Source organism: Oxyura jamaicensis, chromosome 14 (assembly GCF_011077185.1).
Source record: "Oxyura jamaicensis isolate SHBP4307 breed ruddy duck chromosome 14, BPBGC_Ojam_1.0, whole genome shotgun sequence".
Taxonomy (NCBI): domain Eukaryota; kingdom Metazoa; phylum Chordata; class Aves; order Anseriformes; family Anatidae; genus Oxyura; species Oxyura jamaicensis.
The window spans coordinates 10,857,016-10,880,402 of record NC_048906.1 but is presented as its reverse complement, the minus strand read 5'-3'; the positions used below and the strand labels follow the sequence as shown (position 1 = coordinate 10,880,402).

General features: G+C 51.8%; 3 protein-coding genes across 10 annotated transcripts in view; 2 read left to right on the top strand and 1 right to left on the bottom strand.

Moving 5' to 3' along the window:
• Positions 1-18,344, top strand: part of RHBDF1 (rhomboid 5 homolog 1) — a 36,245-nt gene extending 17,901 nt beyond the window's left edge. Inside the window, exons 4-19 of one of the 3 annotated variants that reach the window (XM_035339967.1) lie at positions 1,816-1,917; positions 4,723-4,936; positions 6,930-7,136; positions 7,852-7,974; positions 8,137-8,297; positions 10,455-10,706; positions 11,278-11,389; positions 12,258-12,332; positions 12,903-13,064; positions 13,178-13,278; positions 14,028-14,091; positions 14,562-14,656; positions 15,626-15,701; positions 16,228-16,328; positions 16,589-16,742; positions 17,582-18,344. In XM_035339967.1, coding sequence (XP_035195858.1) covers positions 1,816-1,917; positions 4,723-4,936; positions 6,930-7,136; positions 7,852-7,974; positions 8,137-8,297; positions 10,455-10,706; positions 11,278-11,389; positions 12,258-12,332; positions 12,903-13,064; positions 13,178-13,278; positions 14,028-14,091; positions 14,562-14,656; positions 15,626-15,701; positions 16,228-16,328; positions 16,589-16,742; positions 17,582-18,001 — 2,419 coding nt within the window. In that variant the 3' untranslated portion in view covers positions 18,002-18,344. Of the gene's footprint in view, positions 1-1,812; positions 1,918-4,722; positions 4,937-6,929; positions 7,137-7,851; positions 7,975-8,136; positions 8,298-10,454; positions 10,707-11,277; positions 11,390-12,257; positions 12,333-12,902; positions 13,065-13,177; positions 13,279-14,027; positions 14,092-14,561; positions 14,657-15,625; positions 15,702-16,227; positions 16,329-16,588; positions 16,743-17,581 lie in introns of all 3 variants that reach the window. The other 2 variants (XM_035339965.1, XM_035339968.1) reach the window with 2 other exon arrangements.
• Positions 18,345-18,824: 480 nt separating this feature from the next.
• On the bottom strand, positions 18,825-22,111 carry SNRNP25 (small nuclear ribonucleoprotein U11/U12 subunit 25). Of its 6 annotated transcripts, XR_004754688.1 has the most exons (8): positions 21,986-22,111; positions 21,801-21,891; positions 21,602-21,707; positions 21,454-21,528; positions 20,134-20,196; positions 19,832-19,937; positions 19,488-19,717; positions 18,825-19,028 (listed from the first exon to the last, which is right to left on the bottom strand). XR_004754688.1 is itself a non-coding variant. In XM_035339969.1 (6 exons), exons 1-5 carry the CDS (start codon positions 22,091-22,093, stop codon positions 20,142-20,144), a joined length of 435 nt encoding a protein of 144 aa, XP_035195860.1. In that variant the 5' UTR covers positions 22,094-22,111; the 3' UTR covers positions 18,825-19,028; positions 20,134-20,141. The 6 variants fall into 6 exon arrangements, 2 of the variants coding, with proteins under 2 accessions (XP_035195860.1, XP_035195861.1); XR_004754689.1 differs by lacking the exon at positions 19,832-19,937; XR_004754687.1 differs by lacking the exon at positions 19,832-19,937 and having other exon boundaries at positions 19,488-19,633.
• Positions 22,101-23,183, top strand: POLR3K (RNA polymerase III subunit K). Its single transcript, XM_035339971.1, has 3 exons — positions 22,101-22,244; positions 22,348-22,435; positions 22,521-23,183. Exons 1-3 carry the CDS (start codon positions 22,134-22,136, stop codon positions 22,646-22,648), a joined length of 327 nt encoding a protein of 108 aa, XP_035195862.1. The 5' UTR covers positions 22,101-22,133; the 3' UTR covers positions 22,649-23,183.
• The last annotated feature ends 204 nt before the right edge of the window (positions 23,184-23,387 follow it).

The window sequence follows — 23,387 nt, the reverse complement described above, 5'->3', positions numbered from 1 at the left end:
TACCCTCTGCCACGTTGTCTAAATCATTAATGAAGATGAACAGGACTGGCCCCCAGGGATCCACTGCTTGTTACTGGCCTCCAGCCAGACTTAGTGCCCTGCTCAACACCCTCTGGGCCTGCTCATTCAGCCATTTTTTACCCATACCTCAGTGTCTGCCCATACATCAACATGGCCTGAGAGCAGGCCTCTACAGCTGTTTGTGCCAGGGCACTTAGGCAAGAGCACGTCAAGGATGAGAAGATACCCCGTGACGGTGCTGCGGAGGCCCTGACAAGAAGCACTGTGCAGAGGGGCCAGGGCAGCCTCCTCCCCAGAGGTCCCTCCGACATGTGCTGTGTGTGTGTAGAGCTGCGTAGGGCTGAGAGGTGTGGGAGACGAGAATCAGTTTAGTGTTGGGGAAACAAATTTGCCTCCAGCACTACTACACTGGAAGACAAGGCACACGGAGCTACAGTGAGCGAGGATGGAGTGCTGGGCAGTGGTGGTGAAGCTCCTGCATGCTGAGGGAGGTGCTCGTGTCCTGCCTAGCAGCAGGGCTATGGACAGGCATGTGCGGGTGGTGCCCTGACAGACCTGTGCCATGTCTTCTCTTGCCTGCACAGGCTGGAATGGCAGTGCCAGGGCCCAGGTGGTGGCTGCATCCGTGCCTGTGCTTAGTGGTCTGGGTAGTAATTCTGTAACCCTGAAAGTACGTGTGGTCCCGCAGGGAGTGGCCTAGAAGTGCGCAAATGGTTATGGAAGTCCTGTGAGTCTCCTGCTCAGAGTATGAGTGTAGGGGGTTGATGCCATTTAGCAGTGCAGGGTTGTCCCAGGCTGTTGTGCAATGTGAGGGGTGGCCAAGCCTACCTTCCTCCTGGAGGAAGCAGCTTGCATCTGATTTTTGTAGAGCGATGTGGGTAGGGGGGCAGTTGCAGCAGTGGGAAGGACTTTCCAAGGGGCAGAACTGCAGGAAATGCACTAGACCTAGCAACAAAAGGATGAAATAATGGACCAGAAACAAAGACAGGGAAGTGCAAAGTACCAAGGAATAACCTAAAAACCAGTGAGGTATGTGATGAAGAATTGCAAACCGTATATCCATAAAAGTGTCTCTGGGATTTTGTGAGTCCGGAGAGGCTGACTTCCATGTTTGCTACTTAATGCAGCCCCAGTTATGCACAAAATGTGAAACTGTTCTGGCAACAGCACTCTGTACCTTCCTGTTCACTGCTTCTTGGAGGACACAGATCAGGTGTGAGCCTAAATTCAAGAGTGTATGGTCCAAAATATGGCATGGTAGTAATTCAGGTGCTAGAGTGGAGCATCTAATACTCTTCCAAGTCTCCTACAGTGTCCAAGATGTCCAAGCAAGGCAGTAGGTGTGGCACAGATAGACTTGTGCCCCAGTTGAGACCCTGCCAGGGTCAACAAGAACAACCCCAGAGCATTTCCAGTGGCATCAGATACCCATATCCAAGCAGAGCATATCTCATTCCGCTGACGTCTGCATGGTTTCACGTTCTGGTGTCTGAAGCCAGACAGTGGGATTTGTAGCTGGTTGTCTGGGCAGAAGAAGGCTGATCAAAGAGGTCTGGGGGTGAAGGGAGACGGCAGCATCTGTTGTGTCCTCAAGACCAATGGGAGACATACGTCAGAGATGTAGATGCACAAAAGGGATTCAGCAACCTCCTGGGTCCCTCTGTCATGTGTAGCATGGCACAACTGCTGCTGATGGGGTTAAGTAAAGAGATGGGAAGGTGTTGGATGTAGGTTGCTGCCCACCTTCACAGCCTGGTGGGCTCTTTCCCTTCAGCTCTCTTTTCTTTGCAGCAGGCAGGTACGGTTTCAAAGGAGTCAGACCCTGCCTGTTCACGGGCACCGGGTGGGCAGGAGTTCCCTGAGAAAGCGGCAGTCCCTGCCCCGATCGTTCTTCAGGTACTGGTAGAACCAAGTGTGCAACCTACCCCTGCATGTGTGTGCAAGGGCTGCTGTGAAGTGCACAGACTCTGGCTGTTGCTGAAACCACTTTGCCTTCCAAGGCCTGGCCAGGAGGCCAGCAAATGGGTGGCAGGGAGAAAGTTCATGTGTGTGTCTAACAGAAAACGATGGTCACTCCTACTAAATATGTAGGCAGCTGTCAATATGTAGCATGGGACTAACAAACTGTCCACTCGCCAGCCTCACTCCCTCCTGCCTCTCCTAACAAGCTGTCAACCTCCTGGTGTTCACCATAACTGTAATATCTCCCCAGGGCAGCCACAGTGCAGCCTGTCTTTGCCAACATTAATGCAACATGTGGAATATGCATATATGGGCCCCAAAGCCTCTTGGGAGCGGAAGAGGAAAGAGATAAAACTGCACCAAATGGACGCTAGTTATATCGGTCTGAATGTAGCTCAGAGCTGGTTGACATCATGACTTTTTCTAATCCAAATGTGACTGTCTTCTTTTTGAGGTGGAGACCTTCATTTACTTAGCACCAAAGAGATGAGCCACTCCAGGAGTCCAGGGCGCAGTGGCCATTGATCACCAGCCTCAGACTGGAGCTCAGTAAACCATGACTGTGCATGGCAGGGACTGGACCTAATGCCCAGGTGTCCCTTCTCATCCTACCTTCCTCACTGCTACCCTTGGCCAGGTGGCAGTCTGACGCTGTGTCTGCCTTTGCAACTGCTTGCGGTTGGGCTCAGACTGTCAGAGCTGATTAGCTCACATCAACAGAAGAACAGGAGCTAGCCCCTGATGTCAATCTGTTGCTGGTTACAGTGTTCCAGGGTGTCTGTAGGAGGTGATGGGGCTCCCCAGCTGGACAGAGTGTTTGTTATTTTTCCAGGGTGCTCCAGATACCCTAAACTCTGTTCTAAGGCTCTCATGGACTGTCTTGGCTATGATCAGAGAGTAGGACAGATCTCTGTGCTGGCACTAAACCAGCAGTGGTCGCTGGCAGTTCAGGAGTGGTACTTGCTGCGCAGAGTGGCTGTGGCAGCGCTTGTCCTTCCGTGCTAACAGGAACAGAGTTTCAGAGAGCTCTGAGGCACTGCTTTTCCACAGTGGGCTAGTAGGGGCACAAACAACTCTTTCCTCTCTCCCTTTGAGGAGTGGCCCCTTGTCACCCAAGGCCACCTTGGTGTTGAAATGTTGGTTATGGAAGTCTGAGTTGTGTTGTAAGAACATTTTGTGGTGTGTTGTGCCTGTGCATCTGCACAGCCTGCGTGTTACCTCTGTGCTGTGGACTTGATTCAGGTGTTTCAGGCCAGGCACTTACCCTGAGCCCTTCCACTTGGAACAGGGACAAAGATTGCTCTGACAAGCTGTGGGTGTGTGGGAGCAGAGCAGTGGTTTGAGCTGTGCATAGCCCCTTCTCTGAGGCCTGTCCCCTATTGACTAGGTGGAGACATTTGGACAAATTTGCCTCAGTGAGGATGGGAAAGATTTAGCACTGGCCCACTCGACCTTGTGCCACTGAAGGGCCTGTTCTGGGTCACTGAGAAGTTGGAGAAGGCTGCAGGCAATGTGTGGTTGTTTGCATCTGGAGGTTTTAGCTGGAGAGACTGTGTTTTGAATGTGTCTTTTTACGTAGTGTCAGGACACCTTCACCTGCTTGCTGATGGTATCTTTGTTCTGTAGGGTGGAATAAGGAAAACACAGGACTAATTTCCTGCCTCCAGTGCACTGACTCAGTTCCCCTGCGTGATGTAATTCTAGATTTAACCTACCCTTTACTCCAATGTATGTTTTGATACTCCCTTTGTGATTTGTGAGGTCTTGCTTCGGAGCAGCTGGAAATCCTACACCTGAGCAGGGGGCCTGAGGCGAGGGTTTCGGGTTTGGCTTGGAAGGACTTTCAAGTTTCGACACCTGGGCCAGACAGCTGTAGGCTGACAGCTTGCCACCTTCTGAGGCAGGATTAACCACCGTGGGAAAGGCCTTGCAGGGCTGTGATGATAGTTGTGTGTTTAGGATACCAGCTTCTCCTGCAGTATTTGAAGTAGATTGTTGGTCTAACTCACACCTATCCCTCTCTACCTTCCTTGGGATTTTGCTTCTGATCCAGTGGGCTTCCATGGCAGCAGCCACTTGGCAGCATACCTACTTTGTGGCTGCAGCATTGTGCTCCTGCTTCTGCCACCAGCAGCACAGAGCTATGTGCACCCGCCTTAGCAGAGAGCAGCACCACAGCAAGCATTTGCTGTTAATTCTGAGCAGGATGGAAATCCTGCAGCATGAGAAGGAGAAGTTGGGGATATTCTGGGAGCGTGGTGGGCAGCTGGGAGAGACCAGTGAAATCTGGTGGCCACTGGGAGAAGCTGCAGAGCCATGGAAAAGAATAGTCCCACAATGAGGGACCTAGAGCTGGCCTGAAGATGGTAAGTGTTTTCTGTGGATGGCTTTTAAAGAAAAAGCCATTTCACCGACTTCTTATGTGAATTTCTGTTCCATCTCCTCTTCTTTCATTCTGGGAAAACTCAGAACTAACTGTTCATTGCACACATTGAATCTCTTGTTTTTCTTTTGTCTCAAGAGAGAAAATAATGCTGTTAATGGTTGAACGTTTCTGGCCAGCATATATCAGATTGCTAAAACTGGCTGAGGACAGGCTGTGAGGTGCTCGTGGGGAAGAGTTCTGCCTACATTTGGATTGGGGTTGGCTGGAAGTGACCACCAGGGGTTTTGTCTTTTCAATTGCATTGTCCAAGCAAACATAATGCTCCTGCGTATTTGTATGCTGACATCTTTCAGAGGCACAGCTGACTGGTTTGGAGTAAGCAAAGACAGTGATGCTACACAGAAATGGCAGCGAAAGAGCCTTCGCCACTGCAGCCTGCGGTACGGGAAGCTGAAACCTCAGGTCATCCGGGAAATGGACTTGCCCAGTCAGGACAATATTTCTTTAACAAGCACAGAAACCCCCCCTCCACTCTATGTTGGGCCCTGCCAGCTGGGCATGCAAAAGGTGAGTAACCTGGGATAGACTCAAGGCCATTGTGAGCTTCCTTCACAGTGTTTTTACCACTTTTAGCCCACCTGTTGGCATAGTTTTGCCTGAACATGTGCTCTCCAAAGAGTTGCAGTCAGCGACTCGATGTCCAGATGGAAACCAGTAGCAAGTGGTGTCCATCAAGGGTCTGTGTTGGAACCAATGCTATGTAATATCTTCATCAATGACATAGATATTGGGATTGAATACATCTGCAGCAAGTTTGCAGCTGGCACCAAGCTGAATGGTGCAGGTGATAAGCTAGTGTCATCCAGAGGGACCTTGACAGGCTTGAGGAATAGACCCGTGTGAATCTCATGAAGCTCAACAGTGCCAAACTCAAAGCCTGCGGGGCAATCCCCGGTATTGGTGCAGACTGGGTGATGAATGGATTGAGGGCAGCCCTGCAGAGGATTTGGGGGTCACACTGGGACTCTGGTGCCATGGTGGTTAGATGCATGCAGCATGTCTGAGAACATTCAGCTCAGGCTTTTTGCTGCCATTTTACAAAGGCAAAATCATAGAACTCATAGTCATAAAACTCATAGTCATACATAGACTGGATGCTGTTGTCAACCCCCATTTACAGTAACAGGCCTGGTAACATCCAGAGCACTTGCCTTGTCTCAGGCTGAATGCAGGCAGTAGCACAGCTACTGGCTTCAAAGAAACCTGATTATGTTACAGGACTTTGAAAAGTGCCTCTTGTATCAGCTGTACTACAGTGCTGCTCACACGTCCTCACAAATTGTGAGGTATCTGGTGCCCTTTCCAGTAGAACTGTGGCCATAAGGACCCAGTCAAACATACTCAGTTACCAGCACTTGAGAACTAATCCATAATATTCCAGCTCTTCCCTTTGCTCCACTCACCACCTTAATCAGTATGGTATCAGGGCATCAGTGAGCACCACTGCAACTTGGACAAGTGGGAAGTTAATTTCTTCCAAAGCAAGTTAGTCTGTGACCTGAAGCCTGGCTGCATCGCTGAAACAGAGGAGAATATTGTGCATCTTTCAATCCAGTCTCACCTTGCTGAGGGCTTTGGTCCCAGGAAACTCAGAAATATTGTTGGGCTCTATGTGGACTACATTAAATCAGAACGTGGTTTCAGTAGGTGAAACCCTATACAGCTTCCTGTTGAGTGTGCAACCGTGGATTAAAAAGGGTCATAAAACATTAGGATAAAGCACAGAAGTCATATGGAAACCACAGCTGTGATGATGTAAGGACAGAGGTAAGTTTTGTAGCTGAAGGCAATATTTTCAGTGGGTTGGTTCATGTGTTTGAAAGAAGTGGCAGCTTTGGTCTGAAGAGTCCCAGAGAAGGGCTTGTAGCTCCTGGAAGCTTGCCTGCTCTTTTCCAGCCCTTATGATTAGTGGAATCAGATGTAAATGTACAGTAAAGCTTCACCAGGATACTGTTTAAGTCCAGTGCTGTCCACTATCAGAAAGGAAACGAGCTCTATAAAGGACATGGGTGCACTCAGGGATTTGTCAAAATCCTGCTCATACATCATATTATCTGACTGTAGAGTTCACTGGCACAGAAGAGGAGTGAAAGCAAGAGCTTAGGGAGGGCTGAAGGAGGTTTGGAGTTTTGTGTAGATGTCAGGAATGTTCTGGGCAAAATCAATACCAGTACCACCAACCAAAAAACCCCACTACCACCATCACACGCACACAAAAAAACAACCACACACACACAAAAAAAGAACAAAAACAAGTTGGGAGAGGTTTGAGGAGGATGTGGGTTTGTGACTGAAAATTAGGGCTTAGCTTGCAACAGGTTATGATTTATCTCCCTAATGTAGAATTGCTTGCTGTTTCTTCCAGCCTGGTTCTTGGCTGATCCCAGGAGTCAGGCCACTGTATGGTTTCAAGAGGTGAGACCATGGAGAGTTGGAGGGAAAAAAGCTTGGTAGACAACAGCTGGGGAGTAGGTGACTGATGGGCTTCCTCTCTGGGCAGATCATAGACCCTTTGGCCCGTGGCCGAGCTTTCCGTATGGCTGATGACAACGATGGCTGCAGCATCCCCCACACACCGATCACACCAGGCGCCACATCGCTCTGCTCCTTCACCAGCTCACGCTCGGGCTTCAACCGTCTCCCACGACGGCGGAAACGGGAGTCTGTTGCCAAAATGAGTTTCCGAGCAGCTGCAGCTTTGGTAAAGGTACTGTCTGGGAGAGGGCAGGGATCAGGCTGGCAGCAAGACGGGGCCTGGCAGTGGGAGGGGAGTGGGAGGGAAGGAGCTGTGCGTGCAGGCCATTGATCCTGGAAAAAGTAGTTGCTGTGAGTAGAGGGGACGTGGGAGAGCAGTGATGGAGGGGAAGAAACCAGGACGTGTCCTGTTTTGTTTCAGCCATCTGTCTAGCAGGCAGGAGTAAAAACCAGGATGCTGGCTGGGCTTTGGTATAGGTCTTTCCTGCCTTTTATCAGCTTTGGGCTTTGATTCCCACAATCAGCAGCCTCAGAGGGTTCCAGCAGGTCCAGTTCAGACTGCCTGGACCTCTGGGTGGTCTGTCTGCACCCGCTCGTGGCACAGGAGAAATACCCGAGCCTCTTGCAATGCAAGTCTGCTGTTCTGGGTGTCCCTTAGGTGGGCCCGGTAGCCCTTTTGCTGTGTTCGGTACCACTGCTGTTTGGTCAGGTGTTGTAGAGACGTTAGAAGCCTGTGCTACCAGCCTGCATGGGATGTGGGCAGAGAGGTGGGTTAGCACTTGGAGGTGTCACCTGGAAGGTGTTGCACACCGGCAGGTCTGCTGTGCTCCACAGGCAAGCATGACAGGGTCAGCGCTTGGACTCCCTGCGTCCTGTCCGGGTGACACTGCATGTGCCTGGGGCTCAGGTTTCTGGCAGTGATCTGATGCCACTCTCACTGGCTACAGGGGCGCTCTGTGAAGGACAGCACACTGAGGAGGGCTCAGCGGCGCAGCTTCACCCCAGCAAGTTTCCTGGAGGAGGACACGGTGGATTTCCCAGATGAGCTCGACACTTCTTTCTTTGCTCGGGTGAGAGGCAGGACGCTGATGTGGCACTGGCTCCAGAGACAGCACGAGGCTGTAGCTCTGGCAGGGCTGTATGTTGCAGAGGGTGGTGCTGCTTTCTCCAGGGGCTGGTGTCTCAAATGTGATACTCACTCCTTCTGATGGGACTTCTTTGTCTTTGCCCAGGAAGGAGTCCTTCATGAGGAGCTCTCTACATATCCAGATGAGGTGTTTGAGTCGCCATCAGAAGCTGCAGTCAAAGATGCTGAGGTGAAACCTCTGGATCAGACAGATCTCACAGGAGGTGCCTTGGACAAAAATGAGCTTGAAAGAAGCCACTTGCTACTGTGAGTATTTTCTTGGAAACCACCAAAGCCTAATGTGGGGTGGTGGCCAACCCATTCAGAGTGGGACCTTCAGTGCTAGGCACCTGGTGGGGCAGGACCATTGCTTCCTGCATGAGGGACAGCAGGATCTGAGTGCTACAGGTGTTTGGAGCTGAGCTCAAAGAACAGAACAGTGCTGGGTTTTCTTTAAGCCCAGCTTCTCTTGATATTTTGGGTGGGAGACCACCTACCCCAGCTACCCATGATAAGTGACTCTGAGGCTACCTGTCCAGCAACTTCCCACGCCAATGTGATGTGTTCTGGAGGCTGTATCATGCCTTGGGGAAACAAAAGACACCAAATCAGCTGAGGATGCTGGGGGCCCAGCCTTCAGCTACGGAGAATAGAGCAAAGATGAGAAAGCTGTTGCTACAGACACCAGGAACTGTTGTCTAACTCCAAGGAGTGGTGTGAAGCATTGCTGAGTGTCAAGCTGGGCTACATTCCTCACTTGAAACCAGAGAAAGGTGTGGCACTGATGCCGAGAGCCTTACAAATATGTGGGTGGTACTTTGCCGTATGCCGAGATTTTTTCCACCTGAGTAACCGGTACTGAGTAATTGCTCTGTGTCGTTTCCGAGTCAGCTCTGGCTTAGCTGGCAGCTCACCCCAGCAGAGAGCTCTGCTGGGTGTGAACATGTAGCAGACAGGGAGGTCCTTGTGGTTCTGCTGCTCACAGCCCATCTTGCTCTGTTGGTGCTTTCCTTCAAGTGTTTCCAAGAACTTGACTCACTCTTAATGTAAGTAGAAGCAACAAATGGTGTGAGCTTGTTGTCTTTCCTTCGAGATGGTCTCAGTCTTTTTGGCTCCATTCATATCTCCTCAAACAATTTTATTTATTGAGGAAAACTACACTTCTTTCACACTTAGAAAACTGTATCAGAATTGCAGTCAGGTGTCCTTTCAGGTGATCAGGTGTTTATTCTGGCATAGGCTGACAGCCCAGCACTGGAAATATGGGGAAAAAGCATGTTGGTAATGCAGAAACTACTCTAACCTCATCCTATTGCTTGTCCATACTTCAAAGCTGTCTTGACCTCTCCAAGACGCTCTGGTGATCTTTCAGAAAAGAAGATAGTCAGTTGGTTTCTCTGACCACTTTTGGCAACAATTGTCTTTGTGCAGACAGGATCGTTTAGGATACCAGGGAAATTATCTGTAGAGACTAGAGCGCATGTAGGGGACATGCGTATCACGTGGCAGTGAGCAAGAGTGAAATGGTAGGTAGCATTTTTGTGTGTGTGCCAGGTTCTCAGTGCTGCATACCTGAACTCCAGACTGCTCTTTAAGAGCAATGAAATACAAAAAGCATTTGAAGATTGTGCAGACTTCCAGAGCAGGTGCTATTAATCAGTAGCTTGTGCAACCTTCATTCGTTGCATACTTTATTTTGGTAAGAAAACATTCCTTTAAGCAGGGATGCCTGGGATTTGTATTGTGTTGTTGAAGCCTGGTTTTGTTTTTCTCCTGAGAAATGCATGCATCAGTGCAAATAAGAGGGAAGAATGGAAGACAGGTCTTGAGAGGTAACTGTCTTGGTCTTGGATTCCTGCTCTTCTCCTCTATCTGGTTTAATGGGCATGGGGTTTTGACTTGCCAGTCTGATCACAGCAAAGTGCTTCAAGGGTGGGGATTTCCACTGCTGGGCTAAACTGCACTTCCATTTTGTAGCAGTGAGCAGAGTGAGAGGAATGAAGTAGAAGAGGAAGTAGATGTGTATGAGGGTTAAGGCAGGGTCTTCGGGCTGCTGGCCCTGGAGATGTTGGGGGTGTAGTTGCAGATACAGCATGTGGCTTCCACTCCTCTCAATCTGTTTGTAGAAAAGATACTTCTTAGTCAAAGGTAAAGTTGAGATTGCAAGAGGTGGTCAAAATCATCACAGAATGCTGTTCTTGCTACCTGATGCAGTATCGATGTTGGGAGGTTGGAAACCTTGTCTCCCCAAAATGAAAAGCTCAGTGACGCCTAGCCAGAGCCTCCCTAATTTAACTGGTTGCTGAGACAATTCTTTAAAGCTGTGAGAGCTCCTCATCTGTGGGGCTCAGTTTGGCACAGCTACCTTGTGCCACCTTCACCCTCAGCAGAAGGAAACCATGGCTGTCCCACTTTCTATTCCAGCCCACTGGAGCGAGGCTGGAGGAAGCAAAAGGACGGGGGCCTGGCACAGCCCAAGGTCCGCTTGCGGCAGGAGGTGGTGAGTGTCAGCCCACAGAAGCGTGGCCAGCGCATCGCTGTCCCTGTCAGGAAGCTTTTTGCCAAGGAAAAGCGGCCGTATGGCCTGGGGATGGTGGGGAAGCTGACAAACCGGACGTATCGCAAGCGCATCGACAGCTACGTGAAGCGGCAGATTGAGGACATGGATGATCACAGGTGAGAGCTGCAGTCATAGAAGGGTTCCCGACACAACTAGCAAGGGACTCGGAACTGCCTGGGGATGATGGGGCGAAACCTGTGGCTTGAGACACCCTAGTCTGTATCCCTGAAGCGCGGCACTAAACTGCAGCTGACAGCAGCATGTTAGCATCACCGTGCACTGGGAACGTACCCTACTCCTCCCGTTGCTTTGGGCATCTGTGTCTCTTCCCCACCACTACTGTCCCGTTATAAGCAAGAAGACTCAGGTATTCCTGCCTCTTATCGTTTCCCTAAAGTCATTATTTCAGCACACGGCACATTTTGGCATTAGGCTTGTGTGTTCATGGATGGTTTTCTTGGCAAAGAGTGGCTTGCTCAGTGTTGTGGGGTAGTCAGAGTAAACAGGGGCTGTCTGCTAGCAAGATCGTTGCCCCCAGACTTGTGCATCCCTAGATGATCTTGGTCCTGTTCCCCAGAGTCTGCCAAGGTACCTGGGAAAAATCAGCAGCTTTTCTCCTGTGCTCTGTGAGTAGATGTAATGTGCCTGGATTTCTGCCTCTGATCTTTTCCCTTTACCTCCATCCAGGCCTTTCTTCACATACTGGGTCACCTTTGTGCATTCACTCATCACCATCCTCGCTGTGTGCATCTATGGTATTGCCCCTGTGGGGTTCTCACAACACGAAACTGTTGATTCAGTAAGTAAATCACCCCGACATGCCTGGAGTGTGATTGTGTCTCAGCCTTCTGCTGCTGGTTCTGTGTCAGTCCTCAGCATAATGGCTACTTGCCTGAGGCTTGCCTCTGGGCCTGCATGCAGCATCTCTGTGAGCCCTTGTGCTGCCTGCTTTCCCTCCTGCAGCCACATTGTTCTTGACATTGAGCTCTTTCAGTTCAAAGACACAAAGCATGGTGGGCTCTTCACAGGTTCTGGATGTGTCTGTGCTGGGAGCCTTTTTGAGCAACTTATTCCCCTCCTGGTGGAGACCAGAAGGATGTTCATGGTAGGGAAATGTTTCAAACCTGAGTTAAGTTTTTGCAGCAGCTTCAGGATTTTGCTTCTGTCAGGAGCAAAACTGACCTGTCTGACTTTGCGAGCTTTGAAGCTGTTTGTAGACTTCCCACATGTTGTCAAAGGTCTCTCTCTGAGGTACACATCTCTGTAGTGCCATATCCCTGCTCCATGCAGATGTCCTGGATTACTTCTCACCTACAAGTCTGACAGCTTTCAGAGCACTGTCACCAGCATCTGGACCTGCACTGCTGGCAGCTGCTGCTTATGTTTCTGAGCTGTGTGAAGCTTTCTGCAGGACCTAAGCCATCCTTGGGAGAGCATGGATTTTCCTGAAAGTTGAAATAGCCAGATAAACTATTTCAGTGAAACCTTTAGAAGAAGGTGCCCAGACCTGCTATCCTGCAAAAGACCAGTTTGAGAGAACTGTATACCCAGTCATCTGCTGTGTGGATTCCTGCTCCTCCTGGGAGCTGTTTTCACCAGTCCCTGCTGCTTGCCCTGCTGCCCCTGCAGGCAAGAGCTCATGGGGCTCTCACTTTCTCTCCTTGCAGGTCTTGCGGAACAGAGGAGTTTACGAAAATGTCAAATATGTTCAGCAGGAAAACTTCTGGATTGGCCCCAGCTCAGTGAGTGTCATTGGCTGGGACTTCTGGTGGGCTGTCAGGGGGATATGTGCTACAGCCATGCCACCCCACAGACCAGGGCCCTCTGCTGCTTGGAACCAGGTGCTAGCAGCACTGGCTGGACTTCCTGCAGGACCCTGCTGTCCCAGGCAGGGTGCAGCAGCGCTCCCTGCCTCAGCTGCCCTGCAGAACGGGCTACTGGGAGGCTGCGATGGACCTCGACACTCCTGCTTTGCACCCTGTTCTTACAAAGCCATGCATGGGGCCAGAGAAATTGCAGGAGTTACATGGGGTGTGACAGTTTTCATGGTGCCATTCCCCTGGGAAAGGCTGTAATGTCCCAGAGCTTCCTTTCCCAGCTCCAGCACTGGGGCCATGGGCAAGGAAGACCCTGGATTCTTGTTCTGGGCTCACTTCTTTGTGGCAAATATTGAGAATATGCCTGATGTGTGTTGAACATCATTATGCAGGTCTTGTCCCTGGCCCTGATGGGAGTTCCCCCCCAACCTGCTCTGTCCTGATCAGTCTTTGCCTGCACCTTGCTTGAGCTGAACTTTTCCATCTCTCTGCCAGGAGGCCCTGATCCACCTGGGGGCCAAGTTCTCACCATGCATGAGGCAGGACCAGCAAGTGCACAGCTTCATCAAGGCAAAGCGGGAGAAGGAGAAGCACTCCGCTTGCTGTGTGCGAAATGACAAGTCAGGCTGCGTGCAGACCTCAGAGGAGGAGTGCTCAGTGAGTGTGGTGGTCCCTTTCCTGCTGTTCCTGCAGGCTCAGGGCCATTTCTGCTGATGCTTTCTCCTGCCCTGGGCTTCACAGTGACACCTCTCCTCTCCCCTCTCCTGCAGTCCACCCTGGCTGTGTGGGTGAAATGGCCCCACCACCCCAGCACACCGATGCTGGCAGGAAGCAAGAGGCAGTTTGGGTCAGTTTGTCATCAGGACCCCAGGTAGGTCCTGTTGAGCCCAGCTGCTGACCTGGGCACACCAGGGCTGCTGTGACAGTAGAGCCAGAGATCCCAGACTAGTTCCGTGATGGACAGGGCAGCAGCTAGTCTGGACACCATGCGATGTGTGGGCTGTGATGTTCTTGTCTGCCCTGATGGCTGCAAGGGAGGCTGAGGCAGCTCCCTCCTCTGGAGCCTCCCAGAGCATGCTCATATTTATGTTCTCCCCATCTCCATTGTTGGCTGCCCGTCTTCACAGTGGTTCATTCTGAGCTGTGGGTTCTTTTCCTGTCCCTCTCCTCCTCACCTGCTCCCCCTGCTCCCTGCACAGGCTCCCTCCCTGGGGTCAGCAGCTGTGTTCCCAGCACAACTCTCCCGTGAAGCCCTGGCAGCCATCGGGTGCTGCAGCATATGCTTGCCCTTGGTCACCACGGGCTGGTGCAGGGCTGAGACCAACTCAATGCCCATCCCTGGGGTCATGTCCACCTGGAAAGGAGCCAGGCAGCCTCCAGTATGTTGCTGGGCAGTTGCCTGCTCTCTAACGGCTGCCTTTGTGCTGAAGCCATGAACTCTGCTTGCTGGAAGCAAGCTGTGGCTTTAATCAGCACAGCCTTGGCTGACCTGATGTAGTGCGTTACCACCCCTGCCAGGGACAGAGGGGACCTGTGGGAGCATTGCCTGGGGTGCAGGGGCAGCGTGGTGTACTGGGGAATGTGATTTCTGTGGGTGATCTTTGCTTCCTGTTGCTGCAGAGTGTGCGAGCAGCCAGCCTCAATGGAGCCACATGAGTGGCCGGACGACATCACCAAATGGCCGGTGAGCATCACTGGTGGCACAGGGCCTGTGCTGGCGTATGGCATGTCCACCCCACTGTTCAGAGCCACAGCACTGCTGTTGGAAGCAGTATCTGCTGCAGCCTCCTGCTCGTTGTCACAACCACCAGGTCAGGGCGGCAGTTGCTTTGTCAAGCCAAGGCTTGAAGCCCTCCAACTCCAAAAGTTCCCCCTGCACCAGCTAAAGTCCTGAGCCCTGCCAGGGTAATAGGATGATGGAGACTGACTCAGTCTAGGAGCTGTTTTGGTTGCTTGGCAGGGAGGGGAGAAGGTGTTGATTTAGGCTCCAACAGCTCAGGCAGATGGCGTGTCAGGCACCATCTTGCTTATCAGAGGAAGGCCTCAGGAGGCTGTGTCTGTGGGACTGGCTTCTTCCCAAGAGGCTGTTTTGACCTTACCCAGGCAGCAAGCAAAATCACGACTGTCTAACTGAAGCCTGTTGTCATTTTCCAGATATGCACAAAAAACAGTGCTGGAAATTATACAAACCACCTTCACATGGACTGTGTGATTACAGGCCGGCCCTGCTGCATTGGGACCAAAGGAAGGTAACAAGTTTTACCTGTATGGAGAGGGGCTGGGTAGTGGGGTGAGAAAGAGGGGTCTCTTTTGGGGTCATAGACAAAGCCATTTGTTCTTGTACTTCCTGCATGAACCCCAGAGCCCTGCTGGGAAGGGGAGCCCAGCAGGGTCTCCCAGACAGAGCAGAACTCGGACAAGTGCAGGATAACAGGCAGCCTGATTCTTTGGTGTGGCAGGGTATCTCATTCAACTGATCCTGCAGTTTGGAGGGACTCAAAACCATGGGAATTAAATACTTCTTTTGGGGAGTTCAGTGCTTTTCCTCGGGAATGGCCAGCGTGTTCCTAATAGGCTACATTGGCCCAGCTTGGTACCTCTGGGCATTCAACGAGCTGTCAGGAAATTACCAGTTTGTGGGGTTTGCCAAGGAGGAAGATGTTCTTCCTCATGTTGCTTCTCAGCTTAAGTAGTTGCCTAGTGCTTGGACATGGCTTTCCCTGCTGGGAAGAAAAATCTGTGCTGCCCCAAGGGGTTTCTCTGTCCCAAAAGTCACGGCAGGACACTCTTGGCTTAGCTCCTGCCTTTTTGCGCTGTCAGCGGATGGGGCACAGGACTCCTAAGCCCAAGAGAGACAAATTCCACAACCGCCAGTGTTTCTTTCTCAGCTGTAAATAGCTCAGCTTCAGCACTTATTTTGGAACCCTTGTATGCAGGGCATTAATCTAGGGGGGGAGGAAGCAGGGGGTGACTCAGACTTGTGTTTGGGAGAGGAGCAGGGGGGGAAGTGGCAGGTATGAAGAGTGGCACCTGACTGAAACAGGAATGCATTAGTGCACCCGTTGCAGACATGCTACAGTATGTCAAGGGCTGCATCAGTTCTCATAGACAGATTTGGAATGAGATGAGGAGGAGTGGGTGTCCAGGGACGACACTGTGTCTTCCACACATGACTGTAACTGGTCATTCCTCATTTTGATTACCTGTGCTTCTTCCAGGTGTGAAATAACTTCCCGGGAGTATTGTGAATTTATGCGGGGCTATTTCCATGAGGAGGCAACGCTTTGCTCTCAGGTAAGTGCAGGCTGGGGTTTCCTATGGCCACTCCTGTTCCCCTTAGCAGTTTGGCAAGATTTGGGAGCGACTGTGGCAGTATGGGTGGGAATCTTGTGTTCTGCCCTTAGGCAGAGTCCCCACCCTGATCCCAGGGGAAGTTGCTGATCCAGAATGTAGTGGCAGAGCTAGCTGCATCCATCCTTTTTGGGAGACCAGTTTAGAAACTGGGGCTGGTAGCCACAAAAGCCCAGCACAGGACCACTGTAAAAGCAGCAGGTGAATACAACCTTCCTGCTCCATGGGTGAGCAAACGGGGATGTGTGTTGTACATGTGTTGAGGTGATAAATAAGGGCCTAATTCTGCAATAAGTAATGGGTGGGGTCATGTGAATTGGTGTCGGAGACAAGTGTTGGGACTTGATATAGCAGGGAGGGAAAAGGAGAACCCCTTTTTCAGAGCTAGCTGCAGTCTCTGACTTTGGTAACTGGCTGTGCTGGGTGGTGCTGGCTGGCACACCTCATGAGCCCTCTTTTGCTGCCCTAGGTTCACTGCATGGATGATGTCTGTGGACTCCTTCCTTTCCTAAATCCAGAAGTCCCTGACCAGTTCTACCGCCTCTGGCTCTCGCTTTTCCTACATGCTGGGTAAACACAGGTGCAAAACTTCCAGTGGGGGGAACCATGGGATTGCCATGGGGGTTGTTCTAGTGCTTTCTTCCCTGGGGGGCAGTGGGGGGCTGAGTTTTTGTCCCTGTTGAGGTTTACCAGGCTGCATTTGTTGGGAGGGATATTAAGAGGTGTGGGCCAGATCAGGTGCTTTCAGCAAGACTTGGCAGAGAAGACAAATGAGCACATTGGGGAATTCAGTGGCTGCTGCTTCAGCTCCTATACTCTGAATTTGGCAGGATCCTGCACTGTCTGGTTTCAGTCTGTTTCCAAATGACGATCCTGCGGGACCTAGAGAAGCTGGCAGGATGGCATCGCATCTCTATCATCTACCTGCTCAGTGGCATCACTGGGAACCTTGCCAGTGCTATATTTCTACCCTACAGAGCAGAGGTGGGTCTCCTACAGACTAGGGTCCTAGCAACTTGCCCTGAATACAAGCCTCTTCATACCTGTCCCTCTCTGGCAGAGGCAGAGAAACCAGAGCTGCGCTTATCTCTGCAGCATGTGGACTGTGCAGATTTGTAGCTAGAAGTCAGCACCACACCGTCACCTAGCTGCCAAGCAGTAACGTCCCCCAGAGTACCCTGGGCTTTCCAAGTGACCGACCCATTCTGGCTGCGGGAAGACAGCTGCCTCTTGCAATGAATTGGGGGTGTCGACCAGGTGATGAGGCCTGTGGTAGGCTGGGAATTAAGATTTGTAGCTGGTGCCAGAGACCAGCTACAGATATGCAAGTGGCAGGTAGGAGAGGGTGTGGGCTAAGACCACAGCTTGCCTTTCCTACAGATGGTCCAGGACTGTCCCTGACCACATTCCACAGCTGGAGAAGTCTGATGTGACCATCGGCTTCACTTCAGAAGGCTCCATGGGTTGGACCTGGAGGATCATCTTCCAGGTCCTTCAATAAGGAAGAGTGCATGGTGGGTGAAGGGACCAAGGAGATGGCCTTTACAGACCTCTCCACCCTGGTGACTCAAACCAGATTCACCCTCCTTAAAGTGAAAATCTGTTCTGGCCATTGATGGCCTCACACCTGCCTTGGTCCTCGTGTCAAACTGGGCCTTGAACCCCATTGTCAGGATGAAGTCTCACGCTGCGGCATCTCCTTCCCAAGTAACACTGAGCAAGGAGTTGGTTGAATGCTAAGTAACTGTAATGGCTGGAGCTGGCTGCAGAAGCCAGGCAAATGGCATGTGCCTGATGTTACTTGTAATGCTCTTCTTCTGCAGGTTGGCCCTGCAGGATCCCAGTTTGGGATTCTGGCCTGTCTCTTTGTGGAGCTCTTCCAGAGCTGGCAAATCCTGGCACGCCCATGGAGGGCATTCTTCAAGCTGCTGGCTGTGGTGCTCTTTCTTTTTGCCTTTGGCCTCCTGCCTTGGATCGATAATTTTGCTCACATTTCAGGATTCATCAGTGGTTTCTTCCTCTCCTTTGCCTTCCTGCCCTACATTAGCTTTGGGAAGTTTGATTTATATAGGAAGCGATGCCAAATTATAGTTTTCCAGCTCATCTTCATTGCACTCTTCTCAGGACTTGTGATTCTATTCTATTTCTACCCCATCAAGTGTGAGTGGTGTGAGTTCCTTACTTGTATACCATTCACAGACAAATTCTGCGAGAAATACGACCTGGATGCACAGCTCCACTGAAAGGCAAAGACGGGCTTCTCGAGCAGGCACTGGAGATGGACTGTCTTTGCATTTGCTGTGCTAGTTCCATATGGACAAAGCTTCTAATCCAATGACACTTCTAACCCTGCCCGTGGTTAATTTAAACTGTCTCTTTAGCACTCGGCAGGCATGTTTTGCCTTATCTCAGAAGACTCTGAACAGAACGTTTGTGCCTTGTTCAATTGTATTGAACCTTTTCTGCTGCCATTATTTTTATTACACTAGTTTCAATACTACATTTTTAACCAGAGTTATTTACTACTGCTGAGGTGGTGATTAAATGGAAAGGTAGCGTTTTAGCTACTGTTAATTGTTTTGCATAGTCTGTGGCTATATTTATTGCTTTATTTCACCAGTGTTGTTTCACTCACCAGTGTTGTTTCACACACCAGTAGGATGCATGCTTTTCTGGCACCCAAAACACCCAGACAGATTTGCTGCTGGAAATCACAGAATCATTAAGGTTGGAAAAGACCTCCACAATCATCTGGTCCAACCATCCCCTAATAATAGTGTCACCCACTAAACCATGTCCCTAAGCGCCAGGTCCAACCTTTCCTTAGACACCCTCAGGGACGGTGACTCCACCACCCTCCGGGGGCAACCTGTTCCAATGCCTGACTGCTCTTTCTGAGAAGAAATGCCTGCTCATTTCCAACCTGAACGTCCCCTGGCACAACTTAAGACCATTCCCCCTAGCCCTATCGCTAGTTACCTGCGAGAAGACGCCGACCCCCAGCTCCCCACTACCTTTCAGGCAGTGGTAGAAAGCACTAAGGAGAGAAATGAGGGCTTTGAACGCTTCAGAAAACTAGAGTCTCTTTAATCACTGATAGTGCATTCAGCATACAGCTCAGAGGAAAACATTTTGAACAAGGACTTTGAAAACACGTAGGAATTTCTGTTCAACTGGAGTTTGCTTCTCTGGGAAGTGGTACCATCTTTTCCTGTAGGGGAGTGCTGGATCCAGTGCCTGGTCGTGGTAGAGCTGGATTCTCTGCTCTCACTGTTAAAGAAAATATATTTGAAAGTGGCAGTAATAACTACATGATGGGCTCTCTTAAACGCACAGTACCAGAAGGATCAACTGCTGCTACAGGTAACTGCTGGGCGTGGGCACCATGGGGTAGACAGAGCTCTTCTGTCATGGCACACACGTCATTACACTGGATGCCACAGATGCGGCAGCACTGAAAGGGGGAAAAAGCTATTGTGGTCACAAAGTGACAGTTTGTAACCCAGCTAGCTGGAGCCACAAAAGAAAGAAGTGTTTGGAAAAACTGCAGTTACCACTGCTTCTGAGAACAACTCAACTGAACTCAAGGTTTCCACAAAATGAGAAAATTGAGAAACAAAAGCCATATGGTACATAAGCAGAGGTGCCTTTTGATAACTCCTTGTAACTTGTAGTAATTGAGGAGAATGGCTCAAAATACACCCAACGTGGAACAGCAGCAACATTTACTTGTGTTTATGTATGTGCACCCATGGGACACTTCTGTTAACTGCAGGTGCTCTGAAGGGTATAGGAGCATTAGGAGCAGGTGGAAGAGTCACTTGGGTATAATGAGACTCACAGGAGGATCAAATGAACTGGATGGTGGCAGTCACCTCTAACAGAGAGACCTCATCTTCCTAGGCATTAGTTAACAACCTGCCACATTTCTGACAGTGATTTCCAGAGAGTCATCAAGTCTAAAAAAAAATAAAATAAAATAAAGCAAGGTCCCAAAAACAGTCATAAGAGCAAACAAAGGAATAGTGTATTTAAGGATTCTCAAGACAGTGAGTGGGGGAGCAGAGTCTAACGTGTAATGTAGGGGTTAGAGATGCACCATTGCTAGCACTTAGCTATTGCTTCTGCTGCTCCTGATGTGGTTTGTTAACTGAAGTAGCTGAATCATCATTCCCTGCCCCAAGAGAAGCACAAGAAACGAGAATGTGGAAATGGACCAGAGCCAGGGAGTGAGCCTAATGTAGCCATGGACGTTCAGGAATGCTCTGCTGTACAGTGGAGAGCAGCACTACAAGCTGCTCTAAGTCTGAAGGCTAAGGCCCTGGGAAGACAAAGCTGAAGAACAGGTAGCTTGTAATGGATATTCAGGACTTACCTGACAGGTTACTTTCGAAGTTTCTTAATGAAGCTGACCTCATCCCGGTTTCTGATGCCATACCTGAACAGAGAGTTGTGCTGTTACATGCCGGTTCTCTGGAAACCACAAACTTTGAAATCCTATAGCCTCCTTTTCCGAGGGGAAGATGGACTCCTAATGTGCTCTACTGCAGGACAGTTTAAAATTCTCACCTGCATAGGCTGAACAGGATCTGATCATCTACCTTTTTAACTGCAACACCTTCTCAACACAAGGTCCGTAACCCATGGCTCAGTCTTTCAAGGACAGCTTTGATTAGGTAGGGCTGTCTTTCTAGGGACTCTCATTCCTGCTGAGTTTGTAATACTTCAGACAAGCTTTTCTTGCCGGTGTGCATGAGGGCTGATATAACCAGTACTTGCTTTATGCAGCAGCTAGAGTACACAGAAGTACCTTCTGCCTCCTTGCCCTGAGAACAGGCATGGAAGCATAGCAGTGGTTTGTCAGTGTTGTTACAAGGATTGTCTCTGATGTGTGGCTGAGCAGGCTTGCCATTCTTTCAACCCTTCTCCATGCCATTCTACATTAGCAGCTCTGTGAGGGGGTCTGAGCACTGGCACAGGTTGCCCAGAGAGGTTGTGGAGTCTCTGCTCTTGGAGATGCTCAGAACCCAACCAGATGCAGCACTGAGTCGCCTGCTCTAGGTTACCATGCTTAAGCAGAGGGTTGTACTAGATGACCTCCAGAGGTCCCTCACCCCATTCTGTGACTTCAAAAGCTCCATCTGATTTCCTCCCTTAGAACACCTTCGAATCCCTCCACCACATCACGGGGCCTGTGCTCATCGTCTGCTGAGCAGCTGCACCCACCCGCTCCCAGTTCTATTGGAGATGAACCAACGTGCTTCATGTGCACAGCACCATGCCTTGCCTTCTGTGTGCTCTTGGGCCTTCATCTCTCATTTATGTTTTTTTTTTCACTAACCTCATCTCTGCAGAATATCTCAGGTGTGAACTTTGTGTTTAGCTGTTCTGCAGTTTGGTGTGGCTGGGCCTGGGACAACTTGTTTAACTGCCTTGCTGTCATCCAAATTGGACAAACACCCTCATCACAGAAAAGTCGTGGCTGAAGCATTACCCAAGGCTTTCCTGTCATGCAGCTGTCCTCTGCTGGGGACGTGTCCCACCTGCATGAGGCTCTGCTCCCACATTTTGGAGAACGTGGCTGAGCCGAGGCACAGAGGTGCAAGCCCATCCCTCCCTGTGCTCATGAGCTGAGTACAGCCCGACTCTAGGCTCGTCCAGCCCCGCAGACGCCAGAAGCGACTCGCTCGCTTACTCTCTCAGCTTCTTTCTGTCATCTGCCAGTTTCTCTCCGGCGTAGGTGAGGTGGTACGTCCTCCAGATGTACTTCCTGGGGAGAAGAAAGGTTCAGCGGGAGCCCCGCGGGCGACCGGGGCAGGGCCGAGGTGCGGGGCGCCGCTCACCAGCTGAGGTGCTGGGCGCCGCCCTGCCGCGCCTGCCGCAGCTGGACGTGCCTCCGCAGCGCCTTCTTCAGCTCCAGCACGGTCGCGTTCTGCACCACCACCACGGCTGCGGAGGGGAGAGCCCGGTCAGCGCCCCCCGGCCGCTGTCCCCGTCCCACGCGCACCCCCCGGCCCGCCGCCCCCCCAGCCCCAGACGCACGCATGGTCTCGCCGTCCGCCTTGCAGACGCGCACCGTCATGGCCTGCCCGTACTCCAGCGCCACCTGAGAGCCGATCTCCTCCGGCGTCACCTGCGGGGGGCGAGCGGGCGGCGGGGGCCTCAGCCGTGCCGCCCCCGCTCCCTCGTCCCGCCCCCCCCCCCGTGCCCCCCGGCCCCGGCCCCACCTGCGGCGGGAGGTCGCAGAGCAGCGGGTCCTGCACCAGCCGCGCCAGCGCCTCCTGGAAGAGCTCCAGCACCTCGGCGTGCGCCAGCTCCTCCTCGGCCTCCGCCATCGCCGAGGCGGAAGAGGCGGCGCGAGGCGCGGAACCGGCGATGTTGCTCTTCTGCCCGGCCTGCGGCAACGTGCTGGTGGCCGAGGAGGGGCCGCGGTGCCACCGCTTCGCCTGCACCACCTGCCCCTACGTGCGCAATGTGACGCGGAAGGTGCCGGGGGACGGGGACCAGGACCGGGGGGGGGGGGGGGGGGGGGAGGAAGGGGAGGTGGCCGCGGTCGGCCCGGACCCCGCTGACCGGTGGCGGCCCGCAGGTGACGAGTAGGAAATACCCGCAGCTGAAGGAGGTGGACGATGTCCTGGGCGGCGCCGCGGCCTGGGAGAACGTGGACTCCACCGCAGGTAGGGGCCGTGGGGGGACCGGGGCCGGGGCGGGGCCGGGCCTTGTCTGCCCTCCCCTCACGGCAGCTCGCCCCCCGCCCCGCAGAGCCGTGCCCCAAGTGCGAGCACCCCCGCGCCTACTTCATGCAGATCCAGACGCGCTCGGCCGACGAGCCCATGACCACCTTCTACAAGTGCTGCAGCCCCCAGTGCGGCCACCGCTGGAGGGACTGAGGGCCCCGCACGCCTCGGGGCCGGCCCAAGCTGAGGGGGCCCCGGTCTGGGCCTGTCCTGGGGCCCTGTCCTGGGCCTGTCCGGGGGTCCTTGTCCGCGGTGCCGGGGCCAGGCTGGCGGCGGCCGCCCTCGCAATAAAGCTGGCGGTGAGTGGAAATACCCTCGTCGTGTGGTGCTTTGAAAGCCCCTGAGGCCGAGACTGGCATGAAGAACTGAAAGAGGAGAGGCCGAGCCAGTGACACGGTAAAAAATCAGTGTTTAAGAGGTAACTTTAGTTATCTAAAGCTCTCTGAGAATACTCAGCAAAGGTTAGGCCAGAGTCACCTGCTGTGGAATTGACCCCCACACAAAGTAAAGGTGAAATGTTACCACTGGAGCCTTAATGGGAGAAAAAAAGAACTGGGGCCTTTTGCCCCACATAGGCAAACCGGAGCAGAAGTTCTGTTTAAAATCTTGCAAAAGCTAGAAAGGATGCATGGAGTCCTTTGGACAGGTAGAGGCCTGGCTTGGCTTTTACAGGAATTTCTTTCACAGCGTACTCAGTACTGCATCCCCAGCTCCAACAAACACAACAGGAGCACCTTTGTGCAATTAAAAAAAAACAGCTCTTCATAAACACCTCAGCTAATGGCTCACACGCAACTAAAACAGACCGTTCACATGGCCGTTAGAGGACTTGAAATGTTATCTTGAAGAGACTGCTAAAATATCTCACTATGGAAAGATATAAAAAGAATGC